We start from the raw sequence: 27,673 nt of genomic DNA, 5'->3' as shown, positions 1-27,673 counted from the left end.
AATCTTGATAATTATGTCTCTGTCTATAATCAACTCTCTAAGTGTTTTTTATCTTGTAATTTTTCTTTTATTTATAGAGTTTGTAATTTCGCTGTCCATAATTTGGCTAAATGGGTCTTGTCCCAAAACAATACAGGTTTCGTAGAGTTATCCTCGATACTTAAATCCTTTGTAATGAGAGTGAGGTCTAATTTTTCGATCTATCATTTTTGTTAGAAAAAAAATCAACTATAATTTTCCTGTTTGTCTTTTCTCTTTGGAGTATGTGGTGACATATTTTTTATTTTCACGGCCAGAAATTATCGTTCTTTGTAAGAACGAAATTTGCTCCTTACATTTGGAGTGCATCTATTGTCCAATCATACCATTATTCAAGTAAGCTCCTCATTTTTTATAAAGAATTTTTAAGAAATATTATACCCAACCGAGGCACGTTTATTTTCAGAAATTTCTGTTTGGAAGAAAATATCTCACTTACAAGATCTTTCTTTATGTGAATAGATATTAGTTTTCCATTAGTTATATGTATTAAACAAAGAAAACGTCTCACACTCGCAGTAGCAGAGAGTGATGAGTAGATTGATTGATTCGTTGCCTCGAAATCCGAATCCACGTGGCAGATCGTTGGACTTCTAACTTCTTCTTCTTCTTCAACAACACTCCAATCCTCTTGGAATTCTCACTCAGAATTTCTCTCTCTCTTCCTCTGCATTGATCTGAAGTAGGTAATGGATTCTCTGCGTTTGTTTCGAAGCTCAATCCTTCACCAGAACCACTTCAGATTCGCTGATAATCGTTCTTCTCATACAACTCGTCTTCTTCCTGCTCTCTCTACCCGAACCAGAGTTTCTAGTCCACTCCATCTCCGCCATTTTCCCCCTGTCGTTCGTGTCGCTGCCGTTTCTTCCACTGAAACTGCGTAAGTTATCCGTTTTCCTTCTCTTACCGAACATAGCTCTTAGTGGTGTGTATGTTTGTGTAAGAAATTAAACTTAGCATGTTTATGTACAATTGGAGATTGAATTTGAATAAATGGCTTTTGCATATCTTGATTCAAGTATTTTTTAGGGAAATTGTGATCTATGGGCTTTCATATTGTCTGTGTTGTTTCGTAAAGTACATTTGATCTATTTGGTTGTATTAGAGAAACCCGGTCTCCACTGAGCATCGTGTATTTTTAGTTATTTGGAGCTAATGAAAATGGTGGCATAACTTTATTATTACTGTATTTTTGAAAAAGTTAATGATTTCCATTTTTATTTAAATAGAGAGGAGAAAACTAAGAAGAAATCAAAACTGGGGCGTGATAAAGTGCTGCTAAATATACGGTTGGATCACCAAGTTGAATTTGGAGAGCATGTTGTTATTTTGGGGTCAGCAAAAGAATTGGGCTCTTGGAAGAAGGAGGTGCCTCTGATGTGGACAGAGAGTGGTTGGGTGTGCAATTTGGAATTCAAAGGGGGTGAGCCCATTGAGTTTAAGTTTGTTATTGTGAATAATGATAAGAAGAAATGGGAAGGTGGAGATAATCGGGTTGTGAAGCTTCCAAAACAGGGTAGTTTTGGAATTGTTTGCCATTGGAATGCAACAGGAGAGGCTATGAATTTATTGTCGCTGGAGGAAGGAGAGGCTGTAATTGAAAATGGGTCTACAACTGCTGATGGTGCTTCTGCTTCTCTTTCAGAGGTGGAGACAAGTCCTTTTGTTGGGCAATGGCAAGGAAAGGATATCTCCTTCATGCGCTCGAATGAGCATCGGGACCGTGAATCAGAAAGAAGGTGGGACACCTCAGGTCTTGAAGGACTGGCTTTAAAATTTGTTGAAGGTGATCGAAATGCAAGAAATTGGTGGAGAAAGGTATTACAGGCTCTTTCTGATAAAGTTTTATGCTTATCTATGAGGCTTGTTGTCCTAACGACAGTGACAAGTGTTTATTTTAGCTAGTCTTGCTAATCTAAGAGTGTGGGCAGTACAAGCTGAAAGGCCTTACATACTGTTTTTCAAAAACATGTGTGTACATAAATTCCGCCACTCATTCATACAACTACAAACATATGTGCACAGTGCACATCCTCTAAGGTTTAGTGGACTGAATTCAGTATATGAAAATTCTGAAATTAGGGAATTTAGTAATCTTTTGGTCACAACTGCTGAATTTAATGCCTCTTCTTAGGTTTATTTATGGTGATCTTTAGAGTAGCTTATTTAGTTTCAGACACTAATATAACTTTCTTTGCTGAAGCTTGAAATTGTACGTGATCTTTTACTTGAAAATTCTCAAAGTGAGGAACGATTGGATGCGCTCATTTATGCTGCCATCTATTTGAAGGTTTCTTCATATCATTTCTCTGTCTTTTGTTATTCATTGGTTCCTGCCTGCTTTTCTTATATCTTCTTCTTATGCAGTGGATAAACACTGGACAAATTCCTTGCTTTGAAGATGGAGGTCATCACCGCCCAAATAGGCATGCTGAGATTTCAAGGCTTATATTTCGCGAATTGGAACGAATTTCCACCAGGAAAGATACTTCGCTGCAGGTGCGTTTCAGTTTCTCTTTCTATGATGACTCTTTCTCTCTCTCTCTCTCTCTCTCTCTCTCTCTCTCTCTCTCTCTCTATTATTAGTTTCTTGAATTTTGTTTAAAGTGGGTGTTAGAATAGCATTGTTTATGCCTATCTATTATCCATGCTTCTGTGGATTTCTCAAGTATTCATTCATCCATTCCTTATTGCTGGTCATTTAGAAATCACAAGGTGCATTTTAATGATAAATGGCTTGTAAATTATATCAACTGTCCTTAATCCCTATTATAGTCCATGAAAACGACATCTATATATAAACTTATTTGTACTTTTTTATATATTTCTTTCTTGCATGTTTTGATAAAATTACAGCCTAGAAGTCTTCTGCTTGTCACTTACCTCAGCTAATAATTTTGTATATGTGATACAGGAATTACTTGTTATCCGCAAGATTCATCCGTGTCTCCCATCTTTCAAGGCAGAATTTACTGCTTCTGTGCCACTAACACGCATAAGAGATATTGCTCACCGGAATGATATTCCTCATGATCTCAAGGTTGTTCTTTGCACAGGGCTTGGTGCTTTTAATTGTAATGCAGTGGATAGCTTGCTAATTTCGAGCTCTTATATTGCAGCAAGAGATTAAGCATACAATACAAAACAAACTTCACCGCAATGCTGGTCCTGAAGATTTGGTTTCTACAGAAGCAATGCTTGCAAGAATAACAAAAAATCCGGGAGAATACAATGAAGCATTTGTAGAACAATTCAAGATATTCCATCATGAACTAAAAGATTTTTTCAATGCTGGAAGGTTTGCTTCAATACACAAACACTTAAATTTGCTTTGGTTCTGGTTTAATGTTTGCAGAATATATTATCATCTTTCCTGCTTTTTGGTAATTGTTTTGTTAATAATTATTTGGTTAATTATAATTTTCTTAATGATAATGAGAAGAAATAAAAGTTCTAATGAAATTTGTTTTACACAAAATGAAAAGTTAGCCACTTGAATGAGGTGATGATTAAATGCATTTCTTGTGATAGTTCACCAGTATTGTGTCTGCTATTACCCCGGGCATAAGTTTGGTCCTGCCACCGTGCTCTTCTTTTGTTGCCTTCAGTGTCTATCTGATACTACTTGTTGCGATCTTTACTAATTCAATGTTTCTGTAATCATTTATTGTATTATTTCCTATACAAAACTCCAGATAACGGAAATAATTTTTATTGGGCAAGCCTTGAAACATGTTATTCATGATTTCGACGGAAGATGTTTTGCACAAATAACTGTAGTTCCTGTAAAAAATTAAATCACCCTCTTTACGTTTGGTTTTATCCAACAAAAAAAAAAAAAAGACTTTTATTTCTCTGTAGTTTGACCGCATGTAGTGACATGGTACTTCCTAATTAAAAAAACCTCTTTGCGTGCATATATTTGATAAATATCAGCTTGGTGGAATCTGATAGGACCCCATTTCAGGCTATCTATGCTAGGAGTGTCAGTTGGATTGCTGTTAGTTTGTTAATATGGACAGATGTCATTCTGTGGAAAGGGGAGAATTTTTTAGTATGGGAAGTTGGGCGGTCTTAGAAGGTTATATATAGTCAGGTTGGTTAAATGAGGAAAGGAGGAAATGGGTGAGTAGAATTGGAGCTTAGTTCTTAGGAGGTTCAAGGCCACTCGAAGTTCCTGTGGCTAAAATCTGTGTTTTCTTCCATTTTAGCATCACGCTCTTTCTTTTGCCCGTTTCTTTGCTTTTTCTACTTTTTGGTGCTCTCTCTAGTTGGGTTCCTATCTTTTCTTTTTGTTATTTGTTTCTGTTGATATAGTACTTCCTTTTATTTGTCATGGATCCCCTCATTCCTCTCTATGTTGCGGCATTAATTTCTTTCGATAGACATTGTAAAGAGATGTAGCCAAAATTTATAAATTTCTATCCCTATAATAGAAATTAGTACTAAAGAGACCTGTTTTGGCCCTTTTGAAATTATTATGGTTCAGGTCCTGTCAAACTATATAGTTTCAAAATTTTAAATGACCTTTTTATTTTATTTTATTTGTTTTGGTAAAACTTGCTCACAAGTTTACATTTATGCTAGCACAAGTATTATATAACATGTACATGCAGTATGGTAAGGCTACTTAGTGCATTTTTTGCTTATGCATTTCAATAGCTGCTTATTTTCTTTACTATAGTATCATGTATGATCTTAGAAGCTGCAGTGTTTTTCTTCATCTGGTTTTAAGGGAAGTCCAGGATGGTGCTTGAGCTTTCACATTGCTACAAAAATCTCTAATTTTATTGCATCAATCTTTTTGCATAAAAGCTTTATTTCTTTTATCTTGGAACAACTTAGCATCAACTTATCAAAAAGCTCTAATTAATTGTCTTTAACTGTTAGTAAAATATCTATGCTTCTGAAATACAAGAAACTTCAGCTGAAATGACCAAAGTTTATGGAACTGTAAAGTTTAGTTCCTTACTCTTTGACTTATTAGTGTGCTTTTCTGTGGGTGGACTGATCAGTTATTTTATCCATTATTTTTCTGATTTATTTTATTATTTATGTTGCTGTAAGCCTTGCTGAACAACTTGAAACCATTAAGGAATCTCTGGATGAGCGTGGCCTTTCAGCCCTTACCTTGTTTTTGGACTGCAAAAAGGTAAACACATGCTACTTTGAGGTTTTGATGTCAGTTGTGCAATTATTTATTGAATGACCATCCAGATGCTCTTACTATATAAGTTTAATTATGTCAATGCTTCTCTAATTGTTTATTAGGCTTGTTGAACCGTTGGTCTTGGTTATTCAGTTGTCTTATACTGCCCATTGACTTCTACTGTTACAATATGATTTTAAGGAGCGTCTTTTAGATTGTTTGGCAACAATTTGCCTAAGGCTTTAGCTAGTTCTTGAGAACATTAGATATTTGTTGTTTTCCCAACTTACTGCAACATTCCATTATGGTATGAGACCCTTCCATGTGCATGCCCTACTAGACTGCTGAAAGATTTATTACAATAGAGAAGGGGATGTCTTCTTTTTTATTATAAATATTTGAAAATCATCAAGTGTTAGTTTATTTTCACATTATATAGGGGATTTTTGATTTGCAAAGCAATTCATTTGACTTGTTGGCTGTTTCTTACTCAAATTCCTTCTGAACTTCAACCAAGAGGTGTGGCCCATATTGCCGACATGTGATTTGCTCCCACAAAATTGGAGATGCAATCTATCCTGAGCACCTAATTTTTTTTTTGATAAATCAGGAAGTTGTATTGCACAAATCAATCTTTACACACTAATAGCACTCCAAATTCGGAGCCTAAAGACTATCTATACATTTCCTTTTCCTCTTCTTTTCTTTTTTGACTGAGTATGTATATCCTTATAATCATGAGCACCTAATTGCTCCTCAAATGTTGTTAAATTCAGCAAGGAGCTCTGTTTCTTTCTTTCTTTCTTTCTTTTTTTTTTTTTTTTTTTTTTTTTATTTTTAAAAAAATCCTTTCAAACTTCATCTATAATTTTATCACAATCGTTCCCTGAAATTATTTGTTTAGTCTCTCTTGCCATTCTCACAGCCATTTAGTTTGCAGGAATTTAGGAAATAATGTTGTTTGTGTCATTCTCCTGCAAGAGCCCTCTGTTTAGTGAAAGGAACTCATGGATCAATAATTTTACTTTTGTTATCTTTGAATGCCAAAGTTTGCCCAAAACTGTTTCACCGTTAGTGTTTCATTATCTTTTCTTGCTTACTTCATACTTTGTGATCCTTCACAAAATTGAGTATAGTCTACAATGGTATGGTATGAGTCCTAAAGACTCTCATCCTTTCTGAAGAAAGGGGAGGTGTAAGAATCTTTCATTTTTTATTTTTTTTGCGAAGATAAATTCATGATGGGTCTGAGACAGTAGGCCACTTAAGAATTTGAGTTTGCATGCTTTTTCTGTCTTTCCTTTGAAAGTAAGTTTTGATCCTTGAGGATTTTCCTCATTTGAATCATGTTTACTGTGGCATAACAATTAGAGTAAACTGTATGTTGATTTTCAGAGATTGGATGCTGGGGATGAATCAAGCCATGGTAATAATACCAGCAATGTGTTGTTCAAAACTATGCAATCACTGAATGCTCTCAGAGGCGTAATTGTAAAGGGTCTTGAAAGTGGCCTTCGAAATGATGCTTCTGATGCTGCAATAGCCATGCGTCAAAAGGTTAGATAGGTTTTTAGCATTAGGAAGTATAAGCAAAATATACCATCATAGTTTTTGTTGGAACCTACTAATTATACATGTGACAATTTTTTTTTGGGGAGCTTAGTGGCGACTCTGCGAGATTGGGCTTGAGGACTATTCATTTGTTATTTTAAGCAGGTAAACATACTTTTGGCCTTAACACTTACTTTCTTGTAATTTAATAACCAAAAGTGCTGCCCTGTGTTCCCAGATAATAAAGGTTTCACATCTAGAGGTCTACTTCTGAGTGCTATTTGTTTGTTTGTTTTTTGTTTCTAATATAGGGAAAAAAAATTCATATACTATAGTGATTAATTTACAGGGTATGTATCTGTTTTTCTTCACTGGGTATATATAACTCTACAGGTAAACAAAACAAGAGATTACCTTGTATCTACTGAAAATAAAGTGTGCTGGGGAATGATCAGAGATTTTTACTGCAATTTTTGTCAATGGTGCTGTATATCGCAAAGTTAATATATCAGAAAGAGATGGGTTGTTATGTTAATGTTGATTTGGGTCATGAACATCTAAATTGAATAAAGAAAAACATAAAATCTATTTATTAGCAATAGAAGTTATAGAACTGTTTTGTTTCTTTCTTAGCAACTTGATGGGTCCAATTCACTTTTGACAACAATTAACATTTTTTAGATTCCTGAATGGACTTGAGGCTATTGGTGGTACTAAGTGGCTGGCAGAAAATGTGAAATCAAAGAATGTAAGCTCTTGGAATGATCCAATTGGTTCGTTGATTGTCGGGATTAATCAGGTAAAGTTATCTGGATGGAAGTCTGATGAATGTGATGCGATTGAAAGTGAACTTCTTGCTTGGAAAGAAAAAGGTCTATCCGAATCAGAAGGTGCTCACCTCATCTTTCTTGGTTCAGTCAGTTACAATTACGACTTCTGTTTCTATGTTGAAGAGTTCGCTCTATCTTTTTTTTACTTCTGTAGGAAGTGAAGATGGCATGGCAATATGGGCATTAAGGCTCAAAGCTACTCTTGACAGAGCTAGAAGGCTAACTGAAGAGTATTCTGAAGCACTTCTTCAAATATTCCCTCAGAAAGTCCAGGTTATATATATTTACATACATATGTCTAACTCTATTTATTTATTTTTCTATTGTGGTGCAATTACAGCATATGAAAAACTTGTAGAAGTGATTATTTTGACATCTAGTTTGCTCGGAAGCTTATATGAAAACCTTGTATGAAAAGTTTGCTTAGAAGATCCACCTTTACAAAAGCAAATATACTTGAAACAATATGGTTTAGTTGGCGTGATTATTAGGAGCCTGACAAGCATCAAAATTTACAATTATTGTACTCAAGATATCATAACTGCTATAACTTTGAAACTGACAACCTTTGTTTCTTTTAAATTATTTTCACGATTCTGGCAGACATTAGGAAAAGCTTTTGGTATCCCAGAGAACAGTGTAAGGACATATGCTGAAGCGGAGATTCGTGCTGGGTAACGCCTTCTCTTTAGCATATCTAATTTTTACTTCCATCACAGCCTGCATTACTAGTTTTTCTAACTTTGTTGTTCTTATAGGTTGTGCTTATGCAATGTACATATAAGTTACTGATCAGATGAAAATATTGTTTTGAACTTTTTTTGTATGCTTTCTTAGGGTAATTTTCCAGGTTTCAAAACTCTGCACCCTTTTCTTGAAAGCTGTTAGAACTACACTTGGTTCTCAGGGTTGGGATGTTCTTGTTCCAGGTGTTGCTGTGGGAACATTGATTCAGGTACCTCATAGGCATTTAATATGGAAAAGCATCAGATGACTCTTCTTTTATAAATTGTAATTCCTGTAGATGTACTTCAGATTATTTCTCTTTGTTCTTTGTTATACATACTCTTATGGTTTACCATTTCAATTGATACAGACATTTAAATAGGTCAAAGTATCACATGTTAATCAATTTAACATTGTTGATTATCCTTAGGTTGCTATTTTTCCTTCCCCTTTGATATCTTTCCCCTGCAATCTGGTGGTGTTGGAAGAGTTATATCTGACATTAAATAGCCTATATGAACTATTCGCATTGATAAATATTTTTGGCTGTTGGGACTTTCAAAGTCAAATCACCTTTTAACATAAGTTATTTGACATCAGGTTGATAGGATTGTCCCTGGTTCAATACCATCTTCAGTGGAAGGACCAATTATTCTTCTGGTCAACAAAGCAGATGGAGATGAAGAGGTTCTTAAGACTAGATGATTGTACATCGCCATTTTTTAAGATAGATGTCTTCTCATAGTCAATACATTTTGGTTTTTGCAGGTAACAGCTGCAGGGAGTAACATAGTTGGTGTCGTCCTGTTGCAAGAGCTACCCCACTTATCTCATCTTGGTGTTCGGGCCCGACAAGTAAGTACCATGTCTCCTATGTGTTATTAGTGTTGTTTGTTAGATCATACTTTGCTTATTAATGGACGTTACAGGAGAAGGTTGTCTTTGTGACATGTGAAGATTATGATAAAGTTGCTGATTTGCAAAAGCAGATTGGGACATCCCTGAGGTTAATTTCTTGGAGACCTCCTGATTCAGAATACTTGTTCAAACTCAAAATTGTGTTTTTAAATTTCATTGATTTTACAAATATATTTGATTTGATCTTTTTCGTTTTGGTATTTCTTTCATGGGAAACAATGAAGGCTGGATGCATCCTCAAATGGTGTTGATATCTATCCATTTTCATCTGATAAAAGCAGCCAGAAAGTTGCAGCAAATGATGATTCATCAATTGTTGGAACACCTCGACCTCAAGATCTTTCTTCTGCTGCAAAAAACCCTTCCGCTAGTCAGGTATGATCCTGTTTATGTTCACATTATACTCTTCTTAGTTAGGTTGCAGCTACCCTATTACTATTATGATGTGTTAATGATGAAGATATTTCTTGATTATTGATTTGTTACTTGTCATGTTTCCCACAAGGGATCCGCTGGAGGAGTACTACCACTTGCTGACGCAGAAGCTCAGACTTCTGGTGCTAAGGCTGCTGCTTGTGGTCGTTTAGCTTCATTGGCTGCAGCATCTAATAAAGGTATTAGCTTGTCATAACTGCATCTCGTTTAAGGTGTTAAGGCTATTGTGTGTTTATTTACGGACTTTGAGTAAAATACTCTTGAAGGCATAGTCTGATTGGCTGATTTATAACCACATCTCACGTAACCATGCATACCCCACCACCAATATTTAGGCTAAAGTTTCAAAGTCCAAATTTGCAGCCAACATTTTAGGTGATAATAGATTGCATTTTATTTGTGGTTGTAGAAAATAGTAAATCGAATTGTGTATGTATTTCATAAAATAGTACATATTTATATACAAAGTTAGGAGACTAAAATAGGAAACTACCAACAAAATAGGAAACTACTAAATACAAGTTACTCTAATTCTTTTACAACTAATATACAGCTAATACTCTAACACTCCCGCTCAAGCTGGAGCATAGATGTTAATCATGCCCAGCTTGTTACAAAGATAATCAACCTGCACCCCATTTAAAGTCTTTGTAAAAATCTCCTAGTTGTTCTCCGGTCTTCACATATCCTGTGGAGATCAGACCTTGTTGAATTTTCTCACGAACAAAATGACAATCAATCTCAATGTGCTTAGTTCGCTCGTGGAATACGGGATTTGAGGCAATATGAAGAGCAGCTTGATTATCACACCACAATTTTGCTGGAATAGAAGTCTTAAACCCGAATTCAGTCAAAAGCTGATAAATCCATATTACCTCACACACAGACTGGGCCATAGTTCTATATTCTGATTTAGCACTGGATCTAGATACAACATTTTGTTTCTTACTTTTCCAAGAGACCAGATTGCCCCCAACAAATACACAATATCCTGAAGTGGATCGTCTATCTACTTTGGAGCCTGCCCAATCTGCATTAGAAAAACACTCAATCTGGGTATGTCCATGATCTTTGTAAATTATACCTCGTCCTGGTGCTCCTTTCAAGTAACATAAAATTTGCTCTAATGCTGCCCAATGATGAATTGTTGGAGAAGACATGAACTGACTTATGACACTAATCGGGAATGCAATATCTGGACGAGTCACAGTTAGATAATTTAACTTTCCAACTAACCTGCGATATTTCTCAGGATCTTCAAATGGTTTCCCATCACGTGTAAGATGCACAGCTGGATTCATTGGAGCATTACAAGGTTTTGCTCCCAATTTTCCTGTCTCAGTTAACAAATCAAGTACATACTTTCTTTGAGACAGAAAAATACCTTGTTTACTCCGAGTAACTTCAATACCCAAGAAATACTTGAGCTCCCCTAAATCTTTCGTGTTAAACTGGGTGTGAATGAAAGACTTAAGGGATGAGATGCCTTCAGTATCATTTCCAGTAATAACGATGTCATCAACATACACCACTAACAAAATGATACCAGCAGTTGATCTTTTATAAAACACAAAATGATCTGACTTACTTTTCAACAAACCAAATTTCTCAACAGCCTGACTAAATTTACCAAACCAAGCACGAGGGCTTTGTTTCAATCCATATAAAGATTTGCGAAGATGACAAACTCGCCCTAACTCCCCCTGAGCAACAAACCCAGGAGGTTGCTCCATATATACTTTTTCCTCAAGATCTCCATGAAGAAAAGCATTTTTAATATCAAGCTGATGCAAAGGCCAATGATGAGTAGCTGCCATGGAAATGAAGAGTCGAACAGATGTGAGTTTAGCAACAGGAGAAAAAGTATCACAATAGTCCACTCCATAGGTTTGAGCATAACCCTTGGCAACAAGACGGGCTTTTAAGCGAGCAATTGTGCTATCTGGATTGAATTTAACCGTAAACACCTATTTGCACCCGATGGCCTGTTTTCCGGAAGGTAAGTCAACCAAGACCCAAGTATTATTTGCAACTAAAGCATTTATCTCTTCTATCATTGCAGCAAGCCAACCAGAATGAGACATTGCTTCACGAACAGTTTTAAGAATAGTGATAGAATCAAGAGAAACAATAAAAGAGCAAGAAGAAGAGGAGAGATGATTATAAGACACAAGAAGAAATAGGAAAAATACATTGGCGTTTACCTTTACGTAGTGCAATGGGAAGATCATCTGTGATTTCCGGATCTGATGACGAAGATGCAGGTGCAGGACATGAAACAGGAGGTGGAGGAGGGGGGCGCCTGGTGTATACTATAGGAGGCCGAGGGAGTGGTGGAGGTGGTGGATGTGTAGACATTGTGGGGGTGACGACCGAGGCAGGTGAAGGAACAAGAGACTCGCCAGAACATGTATCAGGCGCAGAGGATGTGACAGAATAAACCAACAAATCATCATCCTCCCCCTGATTAGTAGAAGTAGTGGAAGATGAAAAATAAGGTGTATTTTCTACAAAGATAACATCAATAGAAACAAGATATTTGTTGAGATCAGGACAATAACACTTATACTCTTTCTGAAGACGAGAATAATCAAGAAAAACACACTTTAGTGCCTTAGGGTCTAATTTGGTGACAGATGGGCAGACATCGCGAGCAAAACAAACATTGCCAAATACTCGCGGAGCAACTGGAAACAATGACTTATTAGGAAAAAGAATTTTAAATGGAATTTCACCATTAAGGACAGAGTATGGCATGCGATTAATAAGAAAGCATGCCGTGGAAACTGCATCGGCCCAAAAAGGTTTAGGAACTTTCATTTGAAACAAGAGGGCACGTGCAGTTTCAAGAAGATGTCTGTTTTTACGTTCTGCAACACTATTTTGAGGTGCCGTATCAACACAAGAAGTTTCATGAAGCATGCCATTAGAGGTCATGTAAGATTGAAATTGAGTAGACGTGTACTCTTTGGCATTATCACTTCTCAAAGTACGAACAGATACATTAAATTGATTTTGAATCTCAGCACAAAAAGCACAGAATATAGAAAACAACTCAGAACGATTTTTCATTAAATATAACCAAGTTACACGAGAATAATCATCCACAAAAGTAACAAAATACCTGAATCCAGGTTGAGACAAAATAGGAGAAGGACCCCAAACATCAGAATGAACTAACTCAAAAGGAACACTAACACGTTTATTGACTCGAGGACTCAAACTAACACGATGATGTTTGGCAAACTGACATGACTCACAATCTAATGACGACAACGTACTATATTGGGGACAGTTTCTTGAGCAAAGGAAGAGATGGATGACCCAAACGATAATGAGTCTCAAAAGCGAAAGCAACACTCGAACAAGCAATAGAGCTTGGTGGAAGTGGGTCAAGAACATACAAGCCACCAGATTTATGTCCTTTACCAATAATCTTCTTCATCATAAGATCTTGAAACACACAATGATCAAGAAAGAATGAGTACCACAATTTAGATTACGAGTGAGTTGACTAACAGAAAGCAAATTAAAAGACAAATTAGGTAAATATAAGACAGATGACAAAGTGAGTAGAGGTGTAGGAATAACAGTGCCAGATCCAAGAACAAAAGATGGTGATCCATCAGCTAATGTAACAATAGACGTGGGACTCTGAGACTGAAAAGTTGAAAAGAGACTGGAATTACCTGTCATATGATTTGTGGCACCAGAATCAATGACCCATTTTGAGGATTTGGAAAGAAGGCATGCATTAGAGTTACCTGAATCGGCAATCGTAGTGACAGAAGAAGATGAAGACTTAAGTGTTTCCTGATACCTTGAGAAATTGGCGAATTCATCAGCAGAAATAAGGATCGATTTGTCAGATGCATCACTAGCGCTTGCAATATTAGCAGAGTATTGTTGTCGATTCTTAAACTGTAACTTCCTACACTCAAACTTGGTGTGGCCTGGTTTCTTACAATAATTGCACATGATGCTCCCAGAATTTGGTATGCGATTATCAGGTCCTTGTGAATTACCTCCTTTAAATCCACTTGGAGTAGAGTTTCTTTCCGGTGCAGAACTATTACGACTCACCAAGGCGCTATTAAGAGGAGTTGAAGAGGTAGTTTCTGTGCGAAGAACACGAGTAAACACATCTTGTAAAGAGGAGACATCAGAACCAGAGAGAACTTGTGACTTTGCAGAGTCAAATTCAGATGAGAGTCCTGCAAGAAAACTCATAATAGTCAACTGTTCTCGTTGGCGCTGTTGAACTTTTACATCAGGATTAAAGGGTAATAGCACATTAAGTTCTTCATACGTTTTCTTGAAAGCCATAAAATAATTCATAAGAGACTTATCTTGTTTCTCCGCACGATAAAAGGCTTTGCAAACATCATATATGCGAGATATGTTGTCTTTGCCAGAATACAAAAACTTCAAGTAATCCATTAGGTCTTTAACCAATTCACAATGATTAATCAAACCAATTACCTCATTATCGATAGAATTTTGAATTTGAAGGAACAAGCGAGCATCCTCACGGAGCCATATTTTCCTTGAATCGTCTGTTTCTGTGGGAGGACCGTCAACAAGTGATCATCTTTGTCAATACTCCTCAAATACAGTCGAATTGTCTTACTCGATTCCAAATAATTCGAACCAATCAACTTATGGTCTGTGATTTTCGACATCACGGGAACCACATCAGAATCAACTGATTTTGAATCTTATTTTATCTCTGCCATAATCTCAAAAGCAAACACAATTGACAGAGAAAAAGAACAAAACATACACCAAAGAATGAACACCCAAACACGAAGAAGGCAAGAAAATACCGAATTACAACCTTAAATAGATGCGAGTGGACTTAGAAGAACAAAGGAAAGAACCGGCAAAAGAACGCCGTCACACGCGCCTCCACACGCCAGCGCGTGGGAAGACGTGCAGAAACTTCAGGAGGCGCGTGAGCCCCACGCGCGAGGAATCGGGCGACCGGACTTTGGGGTTTCGTAGATCGGCTGCTGGGCAACACTGCTGAGTGGGTGGTGAGAATAAATTCGCACTCCAAAAAAGATTTTCGAAAAAGAACCCTAAACTCAAACCCTAATATTTTTTTATTATTATTATGAAACCTAATTTCGAATTTTGAATTTTGAATCACAATGCTCTGATACCATGTAGAAAATAGTGAATCAAATTGTGTATGTATTTCATAGAATAGTACATATTTATATACAAAGCTAGGAGACTAAAATAGGAAACTACCAACAAAATAAGAAACTACTAAATACAAGTTACTCTAATTCTTTTACAACTAATATACAGCTAATACTCTAACAGTAGTTTTAGGTGATAGTAGATTGCTTTTTTATTTCATTACATATGCCATATAATACATGAAATGGTGCTACTGAACTTAGAAGGGGTCATTAGCAAAGTGGGCAGGGCACATATGTGTTGAAGAAATGAAAAATGAATAAATTTTGTTAAGGTTTGCTGCCAGAATATCTCTTTACATATGTTCACTGTCTTTTGGCTGTTTTATTCTGTGTTTTGTTCAGTATATGTAAGTCATATATTTCACTTTACCTAAATTGAAGAGTGATGACTAGCTATATTTATATGTATGTATACAAACATATATCACAGACAATTTAGCGAAATTCTGAATATAAGTTTGTGATGCTTCTGATGGTTCTTTGTTGGCAGTTTACAATGACCAAGGTGTCCCAGCATCATTTTTTGTTCCTGCGGGGGCTGTAATACCATTTGGCTCAATGGAGTTGGCATTAAAGCAAAGCAAGTTAATGGAAACTTTCAGGTCCTTACTGGATGAGGTAGAAACTGCAACATTTGAAGGAGGTGAACTGGACAAAATATCTTTTCAACTACAGGAAATCATCTCTTCCTTACAGCCACCGAAAAATATTATTGAAAGCATTGAGAGATTGTTTCCTGGAAATGCACGATTGATTGTTCGTTCAAGTGCTAATGTTGAAGACCTGGCTGGACTATCAGCTGCTGGACTCTATGAATCCATTCCCAACGTTAGTACTTCAAATCCTACAGTCTTAGCCAATTGTATTAGTCGAGTATGGGCTTCATTATACACCAGGAGAGCAATTTTGAGCCGTCGAGCAGCTGGTGTTCCTCAAGGGGAAGCTTCAATGGCAATTCTAGTACAGGAAATGCTTTCACCGGACTTGTCATTTGTGCTCCACACACAAAGTCCAACAGACCAAGATCACAATTACATTGAAGCTGAGATTGCATCTGGCCTTGGTGAAACTTTGGCTTCAGGCACTAGGGGCACAGCCTGGCGTCTATCTTCTGGGAAGTTTGACGGAAATGTGAAAACACTCTCATTTGCAAATTTCAGTAAGGAGCTTCTGGTTCTTGCTGCCGGCCCTGCTGATGGAGAGGTTATACATTTGACTGTGGACTACAGCAAGAAACCATTAACCATTGACCCAGTTTTCCGTCGCCAACTAGGTCAACGCCTTGGTTCAGTGGGTTTCTTCCTGGAGCAGAAGTTTGGCTGCCCACAGGATGTGGAAGGGTGTGTTGTTGGCAAAGACATCTTTATAGTTCAGACACGTCCACAACCTCTGTAAGAAAATTTTGAGTCAATGCTTTTGTTGGTTAAGATGAATGGCTAAGACTGCTGGTGGGAGTTTCTGGTAGGCAATAGATGAAATGCTTACTTTATTGATATCGAGAACAGAGAAAGATACAATCTTGCCTAAGTAATCGAGCTACTTGTCCTTGCAAGTTGCATGCACTGGTACTTTCTAAGATGACATGGTAGGATGGCTCCTGAAGGCTTGTTGCAGAAGGTTTCAGATGAAAAACTAGAGTGTGCTTTATCATTCTAAGGTCTTGTACTCTAAAGGGCATTGCATTGATGTTACAATCAATGATGCTGAGTAAAGGAGATATATTGTGCCTTCCATCATTGGTTTAGCTGTTTAAGGTAGGAATAAAGAATAAGTCATCTTCTTCGTTTTGATTAGTTGTCTAACTAACAGCATAATAAAGATTAAGATACAGAATTTACGCTCCTTCCGAACATAAATAATCTTTCCATTACCTTTACTAATAAGTAAATAGTAAGATAATCATTTTTTCACAATTATTTACTTACATTATTAAAATTAGGAAAGGGAGTCCTTGATTAAATAAGAGAGAAAAGAAAAGAAGAACTTCTCCCACCAATTTTATAAAGAATGCCAAAGGTAATGGATTTTTAATTATTTTTACTTTATTTTTTAATATTAAATATATAATGATAATTTTGTCTTTCAAAATATATCTTACAAAATAACTACCTTATAATATAGTTTAACTCAAAAGGACAATTTAGTCCATTTAAGCATTCCAATTACGTTTTCTAATAATGTAAACAAGATAAATCACAATTATTCTATTTTCAAAAAATTTTAGTAAACAATATATTACAAATATTGATTCTAATTATTTTTTTATTTATTCCGTTACATTTCTCTATTAATTTATTCTGATTCTTAATACTGTTTAGTAAACGTGGGTTTATAAAATATAAAATTTAATCTGCACGATCCAATCTAATTTCAATTCAATCTATAAAGTGTGAATATTTGCACTTGTATGGATTGAATTTTGACTGATATGTTAAAGTAATCGATTTAAATCAATTTACACATATTTATATTTTTTTAGAAAAAATGTTTACAATTAATATTTTAATGTAAAAAGATATTAATTTAAAAATCTAATATATATATATATATATGATATAAATATATTTCAAAACTTAATAAATGAAATATATATTTTATTCTTATTAAATATTTGTTTCTATATCCAATTTTTTCTTTACTTTCTTTAAATTTGTTATTATTTATTTATTTATTTAATTGGCTGTGGGAATATATATCAACAATAATTTATTTTATTTTATTGTTAATTATGTGAAGAGAAGATATATTTTTAATAAATATTAAATAAATTTATATTAAAAAGTAATAAATTCAAAATAACTGATCTAATTCGTATTTTTATAGATTTGATTGGATTAGATTTAAGTTATTTTATGGATTTAATTAGATCCAGAATATGAAATTTATATTTAGTGTGAATCAGATGAATTATGAGTAAATAATGCGAACTAAATTGGATGAATAATCCCCAAACCACAAAGTAGAGTCCATTAGAAAAGCCAAAGTTAGCCAACACATGAACAACTTTGTTACTAGACTTCATGGAATAAAAAATAGGCCCCTAACAAGCCTAAATCTCTGATAGATTCAGAACCAGTTCCTCATATTAAAGGTTATGCCTTAAAAAAGTATGAAGACATTTTAATTGTTAAATAAATTGAACAATTTTATTATATTTGATGATTAAATTATTATTAAATAATTTATAGTATATAAATATAAAAAAAAATTTATATTCATACATGAGATTGTGATCTAGTAGCTACACAAGAGATTTAAGATTATAAATTATGAATAAAATAGTCAGCAACATATTAAAATATAAAATCCTTAATCAACAGTTCCTAATATGGTTTACTGATGTCCTTCAATCAGTGCAAGCAATTTTGATTCAAATTGTTGATGTAGTTTGACATCTCGATAAAGGTACTGCATATAATAGAGATTATGTATGATAGGACTGATATGTGATTACTTTGTCTTTATCGTTTATCATAAAGACATAATTCATATCATAAAGATAATCAATTAGTATATCAACCTAAGTCCCTGAGTTTTTATGAACTTCTGTTCATGTTATTACATTCTTGGATTCACTTGTTAAAATCTCTCAGATAGGGAATCGACAACTTCTGTTTTGGGAGTTTAATAATGTGGATAGTTGGGAACATAATTTACAATATAAAATCTTGACTTTTCTATTAGATTGAATATTAGTTAACTTTAAGTGTTAACTCTAGTACCGGAAAATTGTACACGAATTTGTGATATGATCATAAGTTAACTACCACTAGTAAATTAATGGTACTAAACAGTAAAGAGATAATTATGAAGGTAAAATAGTAATTTGACCAATTTAAATTATGAATCAATACAAGAATGGCGAACAGCTGCTAGTGATCACTTGGAAGGACCAAAAATCTCTCAAGCTGGTCAATGACCCACACCCTCATCTCAGCAACAAAAGGTGAGTCTCAAATTATTATGCCGAGTCCGCACGAACCAAGATAAAAAGTCACAACCAACAAATCAACTAAAGTCAAGAAATGTTTCACATGGAACTAAAAGTAAAAAGGATCTAGTTGGAATAAATATATAAAACCCCATCACCTTTCAGTAGTGGCGGACCCGAAATTGAAGTTCAAGAGGTGAATTTTTTTTTTCGTAAGTTAGGAGGGGCATAATTTAATTTTCTACATAATATAATATATAAAAAGTTGATACAAACTTATATTTATATAGTATTAAATATAATTCAAAGTAAAAAAGTAACAACAAAATTGTTGGTTTTAATGGTTAAGGCGCTAAACACATTTGAAATCCTTAAACTATCTTTTCAAAAAATAAATTTTAAAAATTAAAAATAAAAATTTCTAAATTGAGATTTGAAATTTTGACCTTTATATTGCATGAAGTACTTTAACCATTGAACCAAAACTAATGCTTTGTTAATATTTACAACATTTAATTACAAATATTGTAATTAGCTAAAATAATATACATTACACTAAGAAAATGCCAAAGCGCATGAAATTTTTTCTCATCCATCAGATGACAATATCAACACTGAGGATCAAGAGACATCCTACACTTCCACAGAATAGAACTAATCAGGGAGCCACTGCTTACTCACCCACCATAAATATATATATATTTATATTATATATCTTGGGGACAATAGGTAGCTTCCAACAAAACTGCCACCAACCTTCCAGGAAGCTCATATTAGAACAATCAAGCTCATGGTGCAAAGAACGACTCAAATGATTGCCACTACTAACAATAAATTTCCCATTCGAATAAGGTAATGCCATATCAATTCATCTGCACGAGTAGTATGAAAATGATAAAGGGAAAGCACCCAAGACACACCATCCTTAAGAAACAACACTTCGACCTTAACCTCATTCCACGATCCATCCTTATTATGAGGAGGAACTTTAACCGAATGAAGAAGGGTAAAGGTACTAGTAGGGGGATCCATCAATCCTCATTAATATGAACAGTAGCACCATCCTTAAGAGACCAATTAACCCTATTTTTAAGCAGATCACGTCCCAACAACTAAGTAAGTTTGAGGCTTGGCAATGATTGTGCATATCGTGACAGTACAACCTGATGAGTTTCGGTCTAAACATATTTTGGATTTAGTTTTGTTGTCACTATGTGACATGTAAAAAAAATATATGTATATATTGTATTTTCCGAAAGCAATTTTTATACGGGATCCCGACTTGTAAAACTTTATATGCGTATCTATATATGATTATAATTGGTTTATATGATTAAAATTTAATTCCAAGTGGTTTTCAAGTTAATTTGGACGTTACAAGTAATATCTAATCTAACTAATTGAATCGATTCAATCTAATCTAAATATAAAAAAGTAGATATCCAATTACAATTGAATTGGATTGAATGCTAAAAGTTAAATTCTAATTGGATTGAGATCGGTTATTGGATATCAATCTCAAAATTTAATTAAAACCGATTCAATCTAATTATATTTATATATACTAATAAATTTTTTTATATATAATAAAAAATATTAAAAAATTAAAGAATATATATTTTAATTATTTTTAATCTTTGTTTTTTGATTGAATTTGTAACACTTATTATATTTTGTGTATTTATTTTCATATATTTTGATCTCTTTTATTACTTAATAATATTATTGTTTTAGTTATTTTAAATTTTAGTTGCATTAAACTTGAAAAGATGAAATCTTTATATAGTATTACATTTGAATAAAGGGTGATATTTAGTTTTTATATATTTTTTATTTTAAGTCAATATTAAAAAATTAGGTATGTAATAGAATATGTAATTATAAAATTGATCAAATCTAATCAATTTGATCCAATGTGTAATTAGAGTAAAAGCGATAATAATTTTTTAAATATAAGTATTAATTGAATTAAATTATAGGAAAAATAAAGATTGAATTGAATGGGAAGGCCAGCCCAAATCGTGATCAACGAAGACTTTTAAGAAAAACTGAATGGAATGTTGCATGAATGTGGCACGTGAAGAAGAGAGATTTTTTTGGGGATTGAGGCCTTTTTCAATTTATTTCTTATCATCAAGCTGTCAAACAAAGTCATTTTCAACTAATTTGAACTTTTACCATTTGGTAGTAAGAATAGTTATTGAATTTTTTTTAGTACACTCTTTAATTATATTATTATAGTTTTTATTTGTGTTGGCATTAAATGAAATTTTTAGTTTATAATTTTTAAAGTATATGTTGTAGTTGTTTAATTTTTTTTTATAATTTTTTAATAGTTTATAATATTAAAAATAAAATTCAAACAACTATTTATTATATATATATATAAAAACTAACAAAAAACTACGTGCGAGACACGTATATTAAATTTTATGTTAAGTTTTTTTTATGTTATTTGAAAATGAGATTATTATTGAATACTGAATGCAATATATTAGTATTTAAGAAAACTTAATGATTTAAATATATTTTTAAGTTAATCCAAAAATAAACTAAAAATTGATGTTCCAATATTTAAAGAAACATTACTTAAATGAGGTAAGATAAAAAGAAAATTAAAAATCAATCTCTAAATTGTTGATAATTGAAGATAGCATTAGTCTAAAAATTGTAGATAAGAAAATTAATGATAGTCATTGGTGGATTTCAATCTTGATTTTCTTTGATAGAGACAATAGTGTAATTTTTGTATTTTGCACTTTTCATTCTAGCCGGGTCCGTATATATCTGGATTATCCCTTTTTTTTTGATAAATTGAATATGGTAGTGTCAACAAAGCGGCGGTGTTCCTGCAAACAGTGATGTATTTTCATTTAAGATGATTAGACATGGTGTGCATAATTTATTTAATTAAAAAATCAACTTATGAAATGCATGTAAAACTATTTTATTTTTTAAAAACTACACATTTGCAGTATATTTCATTAGTTGGGCAGCATTACACGAAAATATTTTTTCCACAATATCTGCGAACATGACAGCAGATAGGCTCTTTGTATTGTCATCAAGTTCAACATATGATATAGCACTGTAAAATGCATAATAAGATTGTTAGTATATTTTTTTTATTTTAACTTAATTTCAATAACATCATATGTTTTTTGTAATATACCGTGGTGTAGGAAATTCTTCTTGGCCGCATGTTGGCTTGTCACATATGGTTTTCTCATCGCGATTGTATAAATCTATTTTTTATGACATGCGTCACATGACATGTAATAAAAATTCTGGAGAGTATCAGTTATTTTTATTGCCGCCTCAATCCAAAAGTATTTTTTCTACATCCAAATCAAATGATGTTAATAATAGTAAGATATTGAAACGAAAGTTTTATAAAGTAAATATTATAGTAGTTTTTACCTAATTCAGTTACAGATTTTTCGTCAACTCTGAAATTTGGATGTTAGTCACTATTTCGTGTAATCCAACAAAAGATTTTGGAGAAGATTCATATGTCAAGCAGTTTGTTATTGCGTTTTTAATTTCTGTTTCGTTACTCTCCGCCCTTAAAATAGAGTAAGTATTATTATAAATATAGTATACAAAAATTTAATTTTTTTTTGTAAAATGTGTAGCTATAATAGTATGTGTATTTGATTTTATGAGTATTTCCATTCCTTTCGTGCTTCTGCCTCGGGGAGTTGAGGATTGATTTTGAAGGTACTCGTATCGCGTGACGATAGAGACAGCCCTAAATCAAAATGTATGTGTTAATTGAATTTTTGAATTTTCGCTTTTAATAAAATTAGAGGGTATATGATTCTATTATATATATTGGAATGAAAAAAGAGAGAGAAGAGATGAGATATAACTGGGTTTTGGATTGATGACATATATTATTATTCTCAGCTAGCTCTGATATAAATTAGAATAAGAATGTCCAAATTATAATAGGAAAAGGAATACATAGATATTTAATTTTTAAATTCTTTATGGCGAAATAAATAAGATGGATGTGTTACCTTTTATTATCAATTGGTTTTAAAATATAACTTTATTCATCTTATTCTAAACTGAATAACCATTTTTCAAAAGAGGCTCTTTGAGTCTTGTCGTCTAAAATTTACAAATTTCCTGACATAAAAAGGTGTATTAGAGTTAGTAATAAACTATCATATATATATATATGAATGAATAAAAAACTCCTTCTATTATTAATTATTATTATATATTTAAATTAAATCATTATAGCATTTATTAATTCAAAGTATAGTACTTTCTTTTTTATAGCTAGTCTTTTGAGATTTTTCATGTTTCTCAATATCACAGCCCATGCACACTTAAAAGAGTAAGAGTTAATATACATTTTTACCAAGCAAAAAGACATATTTGAAAATTGTGATCAAGTGTAGAATTAGACCGGTACTAAACTTTGAGAGACTATAAAAAATGATATATTTATAAAATATTACATAAAAATGGTATTTTTGAAAATTTGAGAATTCTTTGTAAATAAAATAATTAAAAATGATATCGTGAGTACTAATAAATGTTTTGTTTTGTTTTAATAATTTCATTATGAAAAGACGATGTTCAGCATAAGCCACATTTCAAGAGATATAGCAATAAGGAAGTCAGATGATGAGGGTTTAGGAATGATGGATGGAAAATACATGTTAGTGGTTTCATTGGGGACAGGTGCACCCAAAAATGAAGCCTAGTACAACGCAGCCATTGCCTCCAAATGGGGAGCCTTCCATTGGATGTATAACTATGGAAAAACTCCTCTCATCGACATTTATAACGATGCTACTTCTGATATTGTTGATTTTAATGTCTCTACCATCTTCGGATCCTTTCATACCAACAAAAATTATCTCCGTATTCAAGGCCTTCCTTAGGACAAGCTGCAATGTTGTCATAAGGTCCATGGGCTCCCCTGGGGCAACAACAGGGGCAGGAGTCTCAACAGGGACAGGAGCAGCTCCGTCTTCTCTGTAGTAACAAACACGCAACAAAGAAGATAAATAAGATGCAATAAACGCAACAACAATCATATGATGATCATGCTCAATGACCATTAAGCCCACCAGGAAAAAATAATGACATGTACCAACAACACAATTAACCAGAACTCAGTAAAACACTAAATGTAGTAGCTATCTAGTAAGAAAGCCGACAAAGTCTCCTACAATAGCAAAATATGTAACAACCAACTGGTAAGGATGACTAAATTTCCCTCTCATTAATAATTACAAATCAGGGAGGAAGTGTTACGATCAGTATTGCAAAAAATAAATTCAATATAATACTGTGCAGTTTAATATTTCAACAATAAAAAAGTATAGATTGCAGAAAGTAATAATCGTAATTATATGATCTCAGAATAAACAAAGAATAATATAAAATGTTTATTTAAAATTAATACATATATGTATATATGAAGGGAAAAAAATATAATTAGAAATAATGGGGAAAGTAACCTTAATATCCTCGTTTGAAACACCATATTTCAAGATTGATATGTAAAGCTTTGTCCCTGTTTCAATTGCAGAAGCTCGGCCAGCCTGACCAGAGAAAGCAGCCCCTTGATCCATAAATAAATCGTGCTGGCATGGCATCTCCGGAGCCTGTACCATTTTCAACACCAATAAAAAAATGGAAATTTAGTAACCACAATTACAAAAAGAATAACAGCTTCGATTATACAAACAACAACGATTATAATGAAAGAAAAACAAAACAGATTTGAGAAAAAGAAAGATGATGTGACCTTAGAGGCAGCATAAGGAGCGATACGATTTCACAATAAGAGTACATCCACAACTGTAAGTTCTCCTCCATAGTAAAATCCTCATATAGGGACAAGGAAAATATGTGATAAAGTTATTAAGAAGTTGACACCAACTGATACTACATTATCTCAAGTCAAACTGCAGAAAACATATGTTGTTCTAGTCTCTTCAAGAAGGATCTTAAAGAATTAAAATTTTAAAAGACCACACAAGACAGAAAGACTAAAAATGTGTCAAATAATATAATGGACCATGGAATACTAATGAGGTGGTAACGAGATATACCTTGAAGAACTCATACACATGGTATTCCGAAACTGAATGGTTTGAAGAATAACAGTCCGCAATAAACCTGTTCAAAACCGACACAAAGTTTCCCAGAACTAAAAAGGAAAGAGCACAAACCATGTGTCAAACCCTAATAAACCCCACTCACAGATAGAAAAACCTACATAAGTTAGAACCCCATGCCTTAATACACAACTACTATAAACTTGTAATTTGTAAATAAAGAAAGCATAAGAGTACATCAAAATTGAACCATAAGTTAGAACCATAAGTTAGAACCATCGTCAAAATTGAACTTTTTTGACAATTCTACCCAAAAGAAAAAAAACTGGTACAATTGTAATGGCATACAAAAGTAAAAAAATGAGAGTTTCAAACATTAAAGAAAAGCATTAAAAAAAAAGCTTGAGACAAAGAAAAATACCCTCGTCTACATCAACCGCAACAACAATTTTTTCACGGGGCAAAGAATGGTTAGGAAATCCAAGAAGCTTGCTACGCCCGTATGAAGCTGTGTCACTTCCATTTGGGGCCACGGTACGAGCATCAGTGGTACGAAAGTCTTGCAATGCAGAAAAGCCCTCCAATTCCAAATCACGAACGAATTGAGCCTTATGGTGATCAAAGCCATTGCTTAGACGACCCCCATTGTTGGCTTTACTACTATTAGTATGGAGTGAATGACCACGAGGGTTGCGATTATTGTTGTGATTAGTAAGAGATTCTGAATCAAAGCAACCTCTCACATACGGGTTGTATGGGACGATTGGGGAGTCGTCGAGCGGGGCCGGGGCCGGAGCCTCTGCCTCTGTTCCTAGGGGCGCGATTGGAAATTATGCTGGACTTGCCATCATCTTTGTTTCCTTCTTTCTATTAGTCTTTGGAATTGTATATGTTCAGGTATGTGTTTTACTTGTATATCACCCTTTTACTCAACCTGTAAGCTAAGGTCAATTACTGAAAAACTTGTTTGTTGAGCGAATAAAATTATTCAAAATAATTTCATAAAGTGTATCAGGAAGCAGAGAGGAAAATTCCCATTAACTATGCCTCAAGATACACCAGTAGAAGTGGAGGGCTTGAAAGATCTGCTTATCTACCCTTTACGGTTTGAATTCTAATTTCACTTACTTCTTTGTTGTTGATTTATAATTCGGATGGTTGTTTGTGAAGGAACAGAGATAGTTAGGGTTTCGTCGATGGACAAAGAAGAGAAGAAAGAGGTTTGAATTGAAAGGGGAACAACTATTTTTGAGATTAATCCCCGGTTGTTTTCTTTTTAAATGGGTTGTGATTCTCCAATATTTAATATTAGTTTAAATATTAATAGGATTTGTTTTATTATTATTTTATTAAATAAAAATTAAAAGTGACCCATAAATTTCTCATAAACCAAGAATTTCAGTTATATAGGCACACTTTATATAGAATAGATAGTTACGCATATAGTAAAAATATTTAAATCTTCTTTTTAGTATTATAAATTATTTATTTTATTTTTAAAATATTACAAATATCATAAATAATTACATTATTTTTTATTTTTAATAAACAAGTAAAAATAATTTATGAAAAAGAAAAATAAAAATGTTGTCATAAAGTGAAATTTTTACTTACTCATGGATTACGCGCTCACTCTTTGGAACTCTTTAGAGTAATAAGATTGGGAGAAAACAAAATCCTCCCTATATGTTTTGGAAATTTAAGTAGTACAATAAAAGAGGGGTCTTCTGATAAACTTTTTATTTATTTCGGTATACTAAAAGGTTTTTTATAGTTCAATTATTTTATAATTGTGTATGTTGTAGCTATATAAGATTATTTGTAAATTTTCGAAAATTCTGAATAGTTTATAGTGCAAAAATTAAAATTTAAACAATTACTTATCATACGTGTTAGAAAAAATAATCGCACGTAAAATAAAATATTTTTTTCAACTTTATTTTGGATAATGTAAACTATTTGAAATTTTATGAAAATTTTCAGGCAATCTTTAATAACTACAAATATACATGATTACAAAAAATAATAAAAAAAATCAAACTAAAAAATTTTAGATACTTTAAAAACCGTGTTTTTGCAAATGTCAATTATATATACGAAAATATAAAACTGTATACGTTTGCAGAAGGAGAATGTAATTGTGATACTGCAGAAACCAGTTTTGCAGCGACAAAACAGAACAGACAGAATATATAAATATTTGCAGAAAAATAAATAACTTGACACAAGAGATTTATACGTGGTATTAGTGTTCTCCCGAACACTCCCCAGAGAATGAAATCAATTGATAAAGTATCAAAATTACAAAAAACAATTGACTTAAACAAGTTTAGACTCCCTCTAAAGTATTGCCGCAATCCTTTGTAATTCTCTTTATGAATCTGATTTCTTGAAACACCTTCAAGCCCGAACTCCCTTCGTCTTTGAAGTGTGAGTGTTTACTTCCTCCCGAAGTAAGGCTTCAACAAGTCTTCTCCCGAAGACCACGTGCTTACTTCCTCCCGAAGTAAGGCTTTATCAAGTCTTCTCCCGAAGACCAATCTCTTGTTCAATCAAGTAATTCTTCACAACCTCTAGGACAAAGTAAAAACAGAAATAAACAACTAGAACCTAGATGAACAACTAGGCTCTCACAAAACAAAGAAACACTCTTCTCTCAAATAAGATAAGTGCAAAAAATGAATAATGGAAGAGCTAATTCGAATGGCTGCTCTCTAGGCTATATTTATAGAACATAGAAGCCTTAGAGACAGTCACAAGATCGAATCTACAGCTGTACAAAAACTTTCCTAAGAAAA

General features: G+C 33.4%; 1 protein-coding gene across 1 annotated transcript; it reads left to right on the top strand.

Moving 5' to 3' along the window:
• The first annotated feature begins 268 nt into the window (after nt 1-268).
• On the top strand, nt 269-16,791 carry LOC115722918 (phosphoglucan, water dikinase, chloroplastic). The gene is made up of 20 exons (XM_030652293.2): nt 269-375; nt 559-919; nt 1,269-1,857; nt 2,243-2,329; nt 2,407-2,538; nt 2,954-3,079; nt 3,159-3,337; nt 5,107-5,191; nt 6,584-6,745; nt 6,852-6,904; nt 7,421-7,629; nt 7,724-7,842; nt 8,173-8,243; nt 8,407-8,524; nt 8,896-8,982; nt 9,064-9,150; nt 9,225-9,301; nt 9,438-9,588; nt 9,719-9,827; nt 15,349-16,791. The coding sequence occupies exons 2-20, from the start codon at nt 729-731 to the stop codon at nt 16,251-16,253; spliced, it is 3,537 nt and encodes a 1,178-aa protein (XP_030508153.2). The 5' UTR covers nt 269-375; nt 559-728; the 3' UTR covers nt 16,254-16,791.
• The last annotated feature ends 10,882 nt before the right edge of the window (nt 16,792-27,673 follow it).

The sequence above is a fragment of the Cannabis sativa genome, chromosome 9, assembly GCF_029168945.1.
Source record: "Cannabis sativa cultivar Pink pepper isolate KNU-18-1 chromosome 9, ASM2916894v1, whole genome shotgun sequence".
Taxonomy (NCBI): domain Eukaryota; kingdom Viridiplantae; phylum Streptophyta; class Magnoliopsida; order Rosales; family Cannabaceae; genus Cannabis; species Cannabis sativa.
This window is presented reverse-complemented; position numbering and strand designations above follow the sequence as displayed.